Here is a 14,509-nt window from a genome sequence, read left to right on the forward strand (position 1 = left end):
AGTGGAGCAAACATCAATAGCTTACTGGAAACAATCAACAAGTAGGTTATCTGCTGCTTGATTTTCTTATACACTGCTCAAAAAAATTAAGCGAACTAACTACCTAGCAGCAAAAGGTAGGTATCAGATCTTTACTCGGTGTGAATGCACACTTTGCTATTTAGTCCAGGTAGGGACAGAATTTATATGTTTTAACTAGATATTTGGAGTAGTTCCATAATAATTTAAACCAATATATTGGCACCCTTATCTAGTCTTACCTACCTGGTTAGCCTGGTATCTATAGGAATTATTGGCTTGGGTAGCCCATTTTAAAGAGTTAATAAAAATATTTTTGAAGCATTCTTGTACAGGCGATACCTTCTATTTTGAGTTACTTGAACGCAAAAATTTAAAAAACTATATTTCTTTATCGACTGACGGTTTCAGTGTCAGTGGGTCTTGAGTGTCTCTGAAATTAGATGTAATAGATTACAGGCGGATCCTATGTGCCCACTGTCAATAAACCCGTCAGGTCCGTGGGACTGACGGATTCAGGTAGTAGCGAACGATACAGCTGCTCTGTATAGAAGATACAGAGCAGCTGTATAAAAACTATTTATAAAGTTACACCAAACATACTGATTGACATGTTTATCTAAAAAAATGTCCTGCAAAGGTTTTACATAGCCTTTTAAATGCTCCTTTATTTTTTTGAGCAGTGTATTTATCCTCTAATTATGGCTTATTGTATGTGAAGAAAACAGCCCGCTTAGAATGCATGAATTATATAATAATACCTGATGCTTATTAATACCCAAGCATTCAAATAGTCTACTCTAAATGATATACCGGATACTAGCATTGGGCATTCATTTGAGCAGTAACAAATTACTTTTTAAAGGACTGAGAAGCCAATCTTTATAGCCCCAAACCATTCATAGCAGGACACCATTATGTCCTGAAGGACTAAACAGAGACACATTGTAAGAATAGGTCAGTCATCAACTGCTTGTTGATGGTTTCAGCAGATATTTAACAGTAAAAAGTAACTGAGAAAGCGGTCACATTGCTGGATGACGTCATCACTATGGGATGACATATGGAAGAGGTGGTTAGTGATGGTGGGTGGACGCTGCAGAATCTAAAGAGGGAAGGATATTAACCTTATATATATATATATATATATACATCCAACAGGGGCTCGATGGGCATTACTTTTTTATTCTAGTGACTCTTTAATAGTGATGTAACACTGCCCAGGACATGGTGTGCATTACTGATACACTTCTCCAAGCCTCACCCACCTCTATTTTTATTTACTGAGTTCTTCAAGATCATTTTCACTTTTTGTCGTTGAGTTTTTTGTTTTTTTTTGTCAAGTGAAACATTCTTTTAAAAAATATCTTCGCTATATGTTTCTTCCCACTCGTTGTTCCTTCAAAAAGCAGGAAATATCCACCATAGCAGCTCCATATGGACTGTCACCCAGCTTTCTAAGAACCCTGTCCAATGATAAAGTGCTGGGCCATCTTTGCCTCATGACTGGATAACCAGGTAGATAGTGTTTGGGAAAGTTGGGTGACTATCATTTTTCTGTTGTCACTTTGGTAAGAAAGGCTGAATAGAGTTGGTCACCTCCTGGCAGAAGAGGACAAGTCAAGGACTTCTATTTACCGGGAGATGGGGATGCACCTTTATTGCTAATGATTAATATGACATACTGTCAAACATGACTGCTCTTCTAATAAGTCGTTACATGGAATTAGTAGGAAAAGGGCAGACGCATCTTTGACGCTGTCCTGCAGCCTTCCAGTCATAGACCTTCTTGAATGTCGCACTTTCTTCATGAATGGCGCGCATTACGGTATTCGCTTCTATTGTGCGGGTTTGTGTCGTACAGACGGCATGGACGCAGATGCAAACAATAGGGCAGAGTGGCTCCTATAGCTACGTTCGCCGACATCGCTTACTTTAATGAAACAATTAATAACATTAATGATTCGACAACAATAGCGGCGCTGACAATAATTTTATTAATAGCCACCAATTGAGCGCTCAGGATTCCCATGCACACAGCGACCTCTGGCGGCGCCGCAAGGGACACACAGGCGTGCGGCCTGCGATAGACACAGCGGGAGCTTGGATGCCCCCCCCAACTTCACCGCCCCGTCACGTGAACGCTCTCGGCCAACCAGAGTCCGTGTTGTCGCGGCCGGACGCCATTGCTGCTGTCAGAGAGGCGAAGCTCTGGTCAGTGTGTGTGAGAGAGACGAGCGGCGGGAGAGTCCAGAAGCCGAACTATACACCGAGCCCCCCGGGGAGGCGGGCCGAACACTGGTCCCACGGCAAGACCCGGATTTGCTGGCACTGTTTGAGGACGCTGCTGGACTAGGCCCCTGGGGCCTCCTACTGTGACACGGGGCGGTCTCCCCCCTCAGTTCCGATTACTGTGTGTATCTCCCGCCGCCTGCAGTGGCAGAGAGGAGCGGAACCCTCTGTGTGATTGCGCGGAGCGGATGTGGCCTTGTTACTGGGCCCTGACTGTCTAGCCTGTGGCGGGGAGTGAGCGGCTACACTGGGGCCCCTGGCTGGCGCACTACTATCTGGGAGTCCGGCGTCCTAGCACCGCGCAGCCTCCGCTTAACCTCCGTACTGGCAGTACATTCCCTGAGAAGCAGGGGGGAGGCCGCTGTTCTTCCTTGCCCTCCTCTTCCTCTCACGGCTTCTGGCCGCCCCTCCCCCACACGGGTGACTCATTTCTCCGCGCCGGATTATCAGCACACTCCGGGCTATCGGAGCTGTCCTCCTCAGGACTCTGGACATCTGGCTCGGCCCTGCTTAGGACATGGTTGTATCAAGTCAGCATCTGTGATTCGTCATCTCCGGCGGCTTTCTCTGTGTCCCCCCTATAGGAAGGATCGGCCTGGGCCTGGTCTGCTGGCTGCTCTATTTCGGATCGGATCCAGAATTTTAGCTCTCAGACATGCCCAGCTCTGGTAGCCAGGCACCTGGAGGATCATGACTGCGGCGGCGAACTGGGCAGCCAATGGGGCGAGCCTGGAGGACTGTCATTCTAACCTCTTCTCACTGGTAATGCTGCTTCTAAGTGTTGTGTGTCCATTCATATGTGTCATGTTCCTAGGAAGTGTCATCTGCACATTGTCCATGCACAGTACACACAGGACTGGAACCTCTTCACACTGTCACTAGCCTCCTGCCTGGAGTCCCACTAGCTGCTGTCTTCCCTGGATCATCCTGATATTAGTCTATATGGCCTATCTAACATACACTACTCCTTATGTACTATAGTCAGGTTTTATTCCCATGTACTGATGAGAGAAGAGCTGTTTACCCAAAGCGATCACCTGTCAGATCTGAGGTCCTGAGTGATTTTACCCATAACCACTTAATGAGCAGAGTGATCAACAGGAAATGATCAAAATGATTAAATTGATGGTTCTCTCTGGGCATGAATGTTTTTGGGTGGAAGCAGAAGTCTTAAAGGGATTGTTCACTTTGTAGAACTCCTTTCCATACTTTAGTCTTACTAGTCATGATGATCAGCCACCACATAGAGCAGCTCCCACGCTGGCTGACCACCGTGTATATTATATAGACCACTATTGCCTATCATGGGGCAATGAAGAATGGGTGTTCATGGCAGGACCCTTCAGTAAGTTTGTTTGGAAGAAGCAGAAGATTTCTAAACTTTGCCAATAAGCGGCATGGTCTTGTTTAATCGCTTTGTGTAAACATGCTTTTGGCTGCTAGTGAGACCTGTTTTACTGTTCACATGTTACATTTCTTATTGACAGCAGGTAAATTTTGTCTTGTCCACTTTCTATATTGTTATGTTGCCCTTATCCCTTCGTATTCCCTCCTGGATGTTACATATCCTCTGGATGTCACTTGTCTGCTTTCTATTGCAAGACTGTTCATTTGGCTGCAGAACTTTCATGGCTATCTGTTTTGTATGGTAATATGTGGGAAATGTTCTTGGAGGATTTGGGGTGTAACTTCTTGAGCGCTTTTTACCCTTAAATACGGTCACCGGTAGCTATAACACAGAAACAGCAACTTAACGGAGATGGACAATGCAAGATCTTATACTCGATTGTGGGAAAGCTGGGTAACCGCCAATGTGGTAGAAATGCAAAATCGAATAGATACGTTAAAGTTTGTCAGCACCTCTCGACAAAGTAAAATAAATGTACACGTGCAGATCTGCTGTGACTGCAATGCCAAAGAATCACAAAGATGCAGCAGCAGGTGCTAAGATATATGCAGATACTGGCCTCTATCATGGCTCCCTGCGGTTATCATCCAGCTTTCCTAGACCCCAGAATGTCACATCTAAATAGTCATGCTGTAATATGGTAGCAGGGGGTATCACTACATAGCTAGGTAGTCAGAGCTGTAATGGAGCCCTCTTGGTTGTCAACTGGCTTTTCCAGGTATAATTAATCCCCCCATTTTTTATTGGGGACTACATACGTTGGGCTTGTTTCATCACTGACTTGTGTGTAGACACCGTGGTCTCCATAGATGAATACAATGAAGCCGCTACATATTCCTCAGATTGTACTCTCATCAGTTTGGTTTTTGTCTTGAGCTTTCTTTGGTTCATGATGTGATTTTTTTTTGGGCAAAATGTTCAGTTTTTCAGTTTCTATTCTTTCACCTGCTATAAAACAGGACTAGATGGGTCTCAGGTGGCCAGTGTGCCTAGATATCTCCTGCTTTTTGGCTTGTGTCCACGGAAGTTCTTGTTACCTGGCTACTATAATATCAGGAAACCCAATTCTCAGTAAATTGTCCACTTGTGTGATAAATTATAGACCTTGTGAAATGTACAGTCCTGACACTGCTCTACTGCCTCTCCTTATTGATGGTTGCTTTTATGACCGATGTCATTTCTTACTGTTAGGTTAAGTTCTTATTACTGTGTCACTCAGAAAGTCAACTTAGTTTGTGGCTTGGTTTGAATGACTCCTGTCTGCATTTGTGCTGTATGTTAATGGTTCACATATTCTTGCTATTGCAGTGCGTCCGTAGTGTAGTACTGTGACATCATATCATTGCTGCATTGTTGTCACCACGGTAGACGGTTCAGTTGTCACATTTATCTTTTCTCTCATTAGCAGATCCTGTCTGTGCTGCCATGTGCCACTTGCTGCTGAACAATTGTCAGTACAAGCTGTCTGTGTGTGACACGTTCTTGTTGCATTGCCTCCATCCTGTGTTTACGTCTCATTTCTCAGCCTTTTCTGACTCAGACTATCCTGGCTGTCTGTAAGGTTGTTATCTGTAAATGCCCACCCTTGTCTCCACTTTCGTAATCTAGCATATGTGTTCCACATCTTCCTTTTTTTTTTTTTTTCTTCATTTAAGCTATTGTTCCAGCCCTTTCATCGTATTGATAGGATATTGTCTCTGTTCTGTGCATTTCCGTACTGCGCTATTTACCTGCACCACGACTATGCTGTTTAGGTGGTGAAACAGTGCAGCATCTTTGCAAATGTTGTAAACTAGGAGTATACACAACTGCCTTTTTGTCCAGATTAAACTCTACTGTACAATTTTCCCATAATGCAAACATAGAGAACATTTAGTGCTTTAAAAGGGCTACATGGCAACCTGGGATGTGTTGTTGTTGCATAGCAACATTACATCCTATCCCAGCTAAAGCCCTGCTTTACACATTGTCTACCAACAAGTGAGGTGCAACATGCCTGCAACTCCTAGAGTTCTGCGTCAATGTCCTATAGTATCATTCATAGGATAACCACAAACCGCCTGTCTACTGCTAGGACCTCTCCTTCTACCACTGGCACCATTATATCCAGCTGCAAATGTCGATGAGATTGTCCTTGCAATTACTGGCGGCATGTCATTAAAGGGAACCTGTCATATTGAAAATGCAGTCCAATATTAATGTGTGGTTTTGTGACAAAATATTCAGTATAACTTGTAATGATTTAAATTCCTTCTCACTGTTGGCGGTCTCACACAATGATTGTATAAGTGTGTATACAGAGATAGCGGTTAATCACTGAGTAGGACTGCCCACTGGACTCATAAGCCCACAGTGAGCCGGGATTTAAATCTATACATTACAAGTACTAATACAGAGTCTTTTCCCACAAGATTATATATCGCTAAGCGCTATGCTTTAAGATAGGCGATCAATGTGAGAGAGGTGAGGGTCTGACCCTTGGACCTACCTATCAGCAGAATAAAGTGGGTGCTCACTACAGTACCGTCTGTGCGCTTGCAGTTGTTTCTGGTAGTGTAGATCTACCCTGTTAAAGGGGTCTTCAGATTTTATGTAAGTAATGACTAATTGTATAAATGAAAAGTTATAAAGCTTTCTAACATGCAGTGCTATTCATCCATTCAAATCTGAAGCAATTAGAGACGGAGGCTCCAAAAGGAGCCTCCAACGCAACTCAACACAACCTAACTTTTTTCACTTAAAGAGGCTCTGTCACCAGATTTTGCAACCCCTATCTGCTATTGCAGCAGATAGGCGCTGCAATGTAGATTACAGTAACGTTTTTATTTTTAAAAAACGAGCATTTTTGGCCAAGTTATGACCATTTTTGTAGTTATGCAAATGAGGCTTGCAAAAGTCCAAGTGGGTGTGTTTAAAAGTAAAAGTCCAAGTGGGCGTGTATTATGTGCGTGCATCGGTGCGTTTTTACTACTTTTACTAGCTGGGCGCTCTGAAGAGAAGTAACATCCACTTCTCTTCAGAACGCCCAGCTTCTGGCAGTGCAGATCTGTGACGTCACTCACAGGTCCTGCATCTTGTCGGACACATCGGCACCAGAGGCTTCAGTTGATTCTGCAGCAGCATCGGCGTTAGCAGGTAAGTCGATGTAGCTACTTACCTGCAAATGCTGATGCTGCTGCAGAATCAACTGTAGCCTCTGGTGCCGATGTGTCCTCGCTCGTCTGACACGATGCAGGACCTGTGAGTGACGTCACAGTGTGATCTGGCAGAAGCTGGGCGTTCTGAAGAGAAGTGGATGATACTTCTCATCAGAACGCCCAGCTAGTAAAAGTAGTAAAAACGCCCCGATGTACACACATAATACACGCCCAGTTGGACTTTTACTTTTAAACACACCCACTTGGACTTTTGCAAGCCTCATTTGCATAACTACAAAAATGGTCATAACTTGGCCAAAAATGCTCGTTTTTTAAAAATAAAAACAACGTTACTGTAATCTACATTGCAGCGCCTATCTGCTGCAATATCAGATAGGGGTTGCAAAATCTGGTGACAGAGCCTCTTTAAACCGTTATTAAGCTTTAATATATAAAGCCAGGAAACTCCTCTTAAAGGGGTTGTGTCAAGATTGACATTTATCGCCGATCCACAGGGTTGGCGATAAATGTCTGATCGCTGGGGGCCCCACTGATCACTAGAACCTGGGTCCTGAGTCTCCTGTTCCCCTGCAGTGAGGAGTTGTTTAAATGGAATGACAGCACGCGCGCGCTCTACCGTTGCTCCATTCAAACTCCTCGCTGTGGTTGTGCAGTGAAGTGGAACAGGGTGCTCAAGACCCCTGTTCTAGTGATCAGTGGGGCCCTCAGTGATCAACCTTTATCTACTGTTCACAGGATGAGTAATGCATATCTGATGTTGACACAACCCCTTATAGTAAATGGGGTTGAGCTGGTTTTTCTTATTTTTTATTTTTTTCCCCCCGAAAAAAGTACTAAACCTATGTAGCAAATGTTGAGATATACATGATCAAAGACGGTACTTCATATAATAATAATAGTCAAAGTCAATATTGTCTATACGAAACCATTGATGAAGCGAAAATAGCATTATAAGCCAAAAGCTCCTCCATTTAGCCACAACACAAAGAAGAAAAAGAAAAAAAGATTGCAATTATTCCCCCCCCCCCCCCCCCCCCAGCCTTTACATCACCCATTTTCCCTGCAAGCAAACAAAAATCAAACTCCAATGACATGGTCACAGCACTCCGTTTTGTTCATCTGGAGGGGCATGGCATTAGAGCTCTTATCCCGTTTAAAAAATTTTTTTTTAACAAGGGAATGTGCAGGATTCTCATAAATGGTTAAACTAGTATGGGGTCAGAGCTCTCAGAAGGTGGATACAGCTGAAAAGGACTTTTGGGGGGAGAGTTGAGTGCCGCTGTCGGCTGCTCTCAGCCAGCCTTCAGTGTTGGTAGCGTTCATAGGCCTCATACACACAGCCGTGCCCGTAAACGTGGCACACGGCCGCTCACATTTTTGGGCTGTGCGCCCATACAAAGTATGGGAGCATGGCCCGTAAAACACAAAAAAACGGACATGCTCCATAATTCCTGGCACAGTTCTATGGCACAGACACCCATCCGTAGCGATACGGAAAGGTGTCCGCAGCCAATAGAACAGAATGGGTCCGTAAAACCTGCTGGCCGCGTTACGGTCCGTGGTTTTATGGTCGTCTGCATGGGGCCTTAGAGATGCTGATTGGCAGAGAGCAGCTGACGGACAGGGCTCCTCTCAAATATCCTTTTCTGCTATATAACCCTCATGGCTTTCTGGTTTTATATAAACACAGCCTAATAATTGCAAAAAAGTGATTTACATTTTTAATATACTTTTGTATTTTTATTCATCGTTCTCTTCACTTGCTGTCAGTGAATAGGAGCATTGTTATTTGCATCCAGAGGTTTAAAATTGACCCCGAACAAATAATTCTTACAGCTGAGAATTTGCTATAGTTGTATCCAGCCTGGACTCCAGACTGATCCCTAGTGGTATAACACAATAGGGGAGGGTAATTATTTATGGCGCACTGTGCGAATGGTGCGCTAGTCTCCCACCCAGGGCAGCGTGCACCAGGGTCATTAATAGGTTGCACACCCTGTTGATGAATCTGTTGTGGGGGAAAACCAACGGCAGGTACTAAATGAGTCATGCCAGTTGCAGCTCTGAAGCCCTGCCTACTTTCCCCAACACATTCATGTGAACTACAAAAAGTGGCGCAGGAGCTTCATAAATATGGCGTTCAAAAATGAAGCAACATTGCAAATAGACTTCACATCCTACAGTTGTGTACGCAGTTCCTGTGCAGACTTACTTTGTCTCCGTGGTTACAGACTACAAACAAACGTGTGTAATCTGATCCTGCAGTTATGTATTACTACTTGAGCACTGTAAATACATTTGTGGTCCGTGTCAGTCACACAAAGCTATGTAATATATCTTTGAGGAGACTTGCGTTCTGCACTTACTCACAGAAAACACTACTTGCACGAGAGAAGGAGGGGGCAGCATAGGCGGGCACACCGGTTAGAACATTGAGATAAGGAAGAAAGGAGATGGAATGCTCACTGACCTCTAAACATGTGGGCAAGCAGACCTTTCAGAGAGAGGCAATCTTGAAAATAAAAGCAGACATGCATAGGTTTGGCAGATAGCCATATCCCCTTTTGGAAAAAAAAGAGCATGTAAAGCTTGACATACACTTATAGGGGTTATCACACCAGAACAACTTACCACCTATCCACAGGATAGGTGATTAAATGTTACACCGCTGAGACCCCCACCGATCTAGAAAACAGGGTTCCCGAGTCCCCTGAATGGACAGAGCACTACCGCTTCATTTATTCACTGGACTCAGGACCCCTGTGGATAGGCGATAAGTTGTGGTGGGATTACTTTAAGAGCGCTGTACTGTTGAAAGCTTTCTCTCTCAACCCCCCCCTCCTGTAGGCATTCTCAGATCTGCTAAGCATACGTGGTTACTGCCATTGGGAAAGGGGTTAATTCTCTGGCAGACAGATCTGGTGCTGTTCATTTCCCAGGCAGCCAAACAATTAGAGAAATGATGAAGGATTCTAATGTGTATGGCCAGCTTTATTTCTATGGTGGTAGCAAGGATAAGCTGCACCAGACACATCTGATTTCTCTCATCGGGGGACGACGACAATAGGATTGGACGGGTTGAAGTCCAACCTGTCTGATCACAGTTTCCCATGAGGATATGCTCTCCTGTAGCGGCAGCCGAAAAACAATGCCCACATGTGGTTTCCGAATGGCCACACATTTTTGCTGGTAATACCGGTAAGTGTCTTGCGGACATTGGCTACTGCAAGTGAGCATGGTTTTGGCTGCATGCGATTGCATCTAAGAGGGGCCGTACACTAACGGTCTGCTGGTCACCATAGACTACACATCTTTGGCAAGCTTTAGAGTTAGGCCACACGGTGCGGCCAGGTTGCATTTATGTTGCGTTTTTAAACTGCAGCAAGTCACTTTTCAATAGAAGTCAATGGTGAAATATGTGTTATGGACAGACTGCTACTATTATATTACAATGTGTTTTTTGTGCAGTTAACCCCTTCCCTCTTTAGCCACTTTTGACCTTCCTGACCGAGCCTCATTTTTCAAATCTGACGTGTCACTTTATGTGGTAATAACTCCGGAATGCTTTCACCTATCCAAGCGATTCTGAGATTGTTTTCTTGTGACACATTGGACTTTATGTTACTGGCAAAATTTGCTCGATATGTTCAGTATTTAATTGTGAAAAACACCAAAATGTAGCGAAAAATTTCAAAAATGTGCATTTTTCTAAATGTAAATGTATCTGCTTGTAAGACAGGCAGTTATACCACATACAATTGTTGCTAACTAACATCCCCCATATGTCTACATTAGATTGGCATTGTTTTTTGAACATCCTTTTATTTTTCTATGACATCACAAGGCTTAGAACTTTAGCAGCAATTTCTCACATTTTCAAGAAAATTTCAAAAGGCTATTTTTACAGGGGTCAGTTCAGTTGTGAAGTGGCTTTGAGGGCCTTATATATTAGAAACCCCCAAAAAGTCACCCCATTTTAAAAACTTCACCCCTCAAAGTATTCAAAACAGCATTTAGAAAATGTCTTAACCCTTTACACATTTCACAGGAATTAAAGCAAAGTAGAGGTGAAATGTACAAATTTCATATTTTTTTGCAGAAATAAATTTTTAATACAATTTTTTTATAACGCAGAAGGTTTTACCAGAGAAATGCAACTCAATATTTGTTGCCCAGTTTCTGCAGTTTTAGGAAATATCCCACATGTGGCCCTAGCGTGCTACTGGACTTAAGCATCGGCCTCAGAAGCAAAGGAGCACCTAGTGGATTTTGGGGCCTTATTTTTGTTAGAATAAATTTTAGGCACCATGTCAGGTTTGAAGGGCTCTTGCGGTGCCAAAACAGTCAAAATCCCCCAAAAGTGACCCCATCTGGGAAACTACACACCTCAAGGAAATTATCTAGGAGTACAGTGAGCATTTTGACCGCACAGGTTTTTTACAGAAATTATTGGAATTAGGCCGTGAAAATTCAAATCGACATTTTTTCAAAGAAAATGTAGGTTTAGTGATTTTTTTTTTCTCATTTCCACAAGGACTGAAGGAGAAAAAGCACCGTAAAATTTGTAAAGCAATTTCTCCCGCGTTAAACAATACCCCACATGTGGTAATAAACGGCTGTTTGGACACACGGCAGGGCTTCGAAGGGATGGAGTGCCATTTGGCTTTTGGAGATCACATTTAGCAGGAATGGTTTGCAGAGGCCAGGTCACATTTACGAAGCCCCTGAGGAGACAAAACAGTGGAAACCCCCCACAAATGACCCCATTTTGGAGACTACACCCATTGAGGAAATTATCTAGGGGTATAGTGAGCGATTTGACCCCACAGTTGTTTTGCAGAAATTATTGGAATTAGGCCCTGAAAATAAAAAACTAAATTTTTTCAAAGAAAATGTAGGTTTAGCTCATTTTTTCTCATTTCCACAAGGACTGAAGGAGAAAAAGCACCACAAAATTTGTAAAGCGATTTCTCCCGAGTAAAACAATGCCCCACATGTGGTAACAAACGGCTGTTTGGAGACACGGCGTGGCTTAGAAGGGAAAGAGCGCTATTTGGCTTTTGGAGATCACATTGAGCAGGAATGGTTTGCGGAGGCCATGTCACATTTGCAAAGCCCGAGGGGAAAAAACAATGAAAACGCCCAAAAAGTGACACCTTTTAGGAAACTACACCTCTTGAGGAATTCATCTAGGGGTGTAGTGAGCATTTTGACCCCACAGATGTTTCATAGAATTTATTAGAATTGGGCAGTGAAAATAAAAACAATCCTTTTTCTTCAATAAGACGTAGCTTTAGCGCAAATTTTTTCATTTTCGCAACAAATAAAGGAAAAAAAAAGAACCCAACATTTGTAAAGCAATTTCTCCCGAGTACGGCAATACCCCATATGTGGTCATAAACTGCTGTTTGGGCACACGGCAGGGCTCAGATGGGAAGGACCGCCATTTGGAGTGCAGATGTTGCTGGATTGGTTTCTGGGCGCCTGTGGGCCCAAAACAGTGGAAACCCCCCAGAAGTGACCCAATTTTGGAAACTACACCCCTCAATGCATTTACCTAGTGGTGTAGTAAGCATTTTAACCCTGCAGGTGTTTTGTAGAAATTCGAGTGAACTCGATGTTGCAGTGTGAAAATTTGATTTTTTCCACAGATATGCCAATATGTGGTGCCCAGCTTGTGCCACCATAACAAGACAGCTCTCTAATTATTATGCTGGGTTTCCTGGTTTTAGAAACACCCTACATGGGGCCCTAATCTTTTGCCTGGACATTCGACCAGGCTCAGGAGTGAAAGCGTACCATGTCAAATTGAGGCCTAATTTGGCTATTTACAAAGTATTGGTTTACCCCTCAAGGCATTTGTTAAGGGGTGTAGTGAGCATTTCACCCCACAGGTATTTTCCATAAATGAATGAATGAGCTGTAGTTATTTTGTGGTACATGCGACTTTATGATTACCTTTTATCCTATTTTTTGGGAGGTCAGGTAAACAAAAAAACCGCAATTCTGGCATAGTTTTATTTAGTTTTTTATATACAGCCGTTCACCATGCGTTTATAAACTACATTTTAACTTTATTCTGCGGGTCCGTACGATTCCGGCGATACGTATTTTATAGGACTTTTTTTTATGTTTTACAACTTTTTGCACAATAAAACTACTTTTGTAAAAATAAAAAATCTTTTTTCTGTCGCCAAGTTGTGAGAACCATAACTTTTTATTTTTTTTGTCGACGGAGTTGTATGAGGGCTTTTGTTTTTTGCGAGACGAGCTATAGTTTTTATAGGTACCATTTTTGGATTACGTGCGACTTTTTGATCACTTTTTATTCCTATATTTATAACTCTATCGTTTTTTTACGCTGTTCACCGCGTGCAATAAATAATATAATATTTTGATATTTCAGGTCGTTACGGCGATACCAAATACGTATGGTTTATTTTTTTTCAATAATAAAGGACTTGATAAGAGTAAAAGGGGGATTGTGTTTTATTTTATTACTTGAAACTTTTATTGTTTTTTCAAACTTTTATTTTTTTCACTTTGTTTTACACTTTTTCTCAAGTCCCACTAGGGGACTTGAAGGTCCAGCTGTCAGATTTATTTTTAAATTTATTAGATCTGTCAGTTATTCACTGACAGCAAGCCGATTAGGCTTCGCCTCCCGGCAGAGCCTAATCGGCTTCCGTAATGGCAGAGCAGGAGACCATTGTGTCTCCTGTTGCCATAGCAGCAGTCACCAGTCCCAATTGCCTGTCAGGGCTGGCGATTTGCTAGTAACCGCTACGATGCAGCAATCGCTTTCGATTGCTGCATCGAAGGGGTTAATGGCAGGGATCGGATCTAGCTCCGGTTCCTGCCGTTACAGGTGGATGTCAGCTGTAACATACAGCTGACTTCCACCGCTGATGACGCCGGATCAGCTCCTGAACCGGCGCGGTCTTGCCGGCAGCTACGGAAGCCGATCAGGCTCCGCCGCCGGGCGGATCTTGACCGGTTTCCGTGCTAGGCAGACCGGGAGGCCAGTATTAGGCCTCCGGTTGCCATTGCAGCCACCGGAACCCCGGCAATTTCATTGCTGGGGTTCCGATGAGCTGCAAACACCTTAAATGCAGCGATCGCGTTTGAGCGCTGCACTTAAGGGGTTAATGGCGGGGATCTAAGCTAATTTCGGTCCCCGCCGTTACAGCCGGATGTCAGCTGTAAGATACAGCTGAGATCCGGTGATGATGGCACCGGCTCAGCTTCTGAGCCGGTCCCAAACATTCGGCGTATGGGTACGGCAAAATGCGGGAAGTCAATGCTTTCCATGGCGTACCCATACGGCAAATGTCGTGAAGGGGTTAATGACTGCGCTGCCAAAGTTGTTGCTGAACTGCTTTCGTTTTTGCTAACCGTTCTGCAATGCCTTGTAATGAACTATATACAGGAAGCACCTAACAAACTTCAACACGGGTGAAAACTATGTCCATCAATTATTTCCTTTAAAAACGCAACATAAATGCAGCATTACAGAGACAAAAAAACGCAACAAAACCGCGTCCACGACGCACCGTGTGGCCTTATCCTTAAAGAGGCTCTGTCACCACATTATAAGTGCCCTGTCTCCTATATAAGGAGATCAGCGCTATAA

The 14,509-nt window shown here is 43.5% G+C and overlaps 1 protein-coding gene across 1 annotated transcript in view; it reads left to right on the forward strand.

Annotated features, from left to right (window-relative positions):
- The first annotated feature begins 2,192 nt into the window (after positions 1-2,192).
- MED13L (mediator complex subunit 13L) overlaps positions 2,193-14,509 on the forward strand; it is a 155,883-nt gene continuing 143,566 nt past the window's right edge. The window contains exon 1 of the mRNA XM_075830155.1: positions 2,193-3,072. Within this exon, the coding sequence (XP_075686270.1) occupies positions 3,001-3,072 (72 nt within the window). The 5' untranslated portion in view covers positions 2,193-3,000. The remainder of the gene's footprint in view (positions 3,073-14,509) is intronic.

Source organism: Rhinoderma darwinii, chromosome 1 (assembly GCF_050947455.1).
Source record: "Rhinoderma darwinii isolate aRhiDar2 chromosome 1, aRhiDar2.hap1, whole genome shotgun sequence".
NCBI classification, from domain to species: domain Eukaryota; kingdom Metazoa; phylum Chordata; class Amphibia; order Anura; family Rhinodermatidae; genus Rhinoderma; species Rhinoderma darwinii.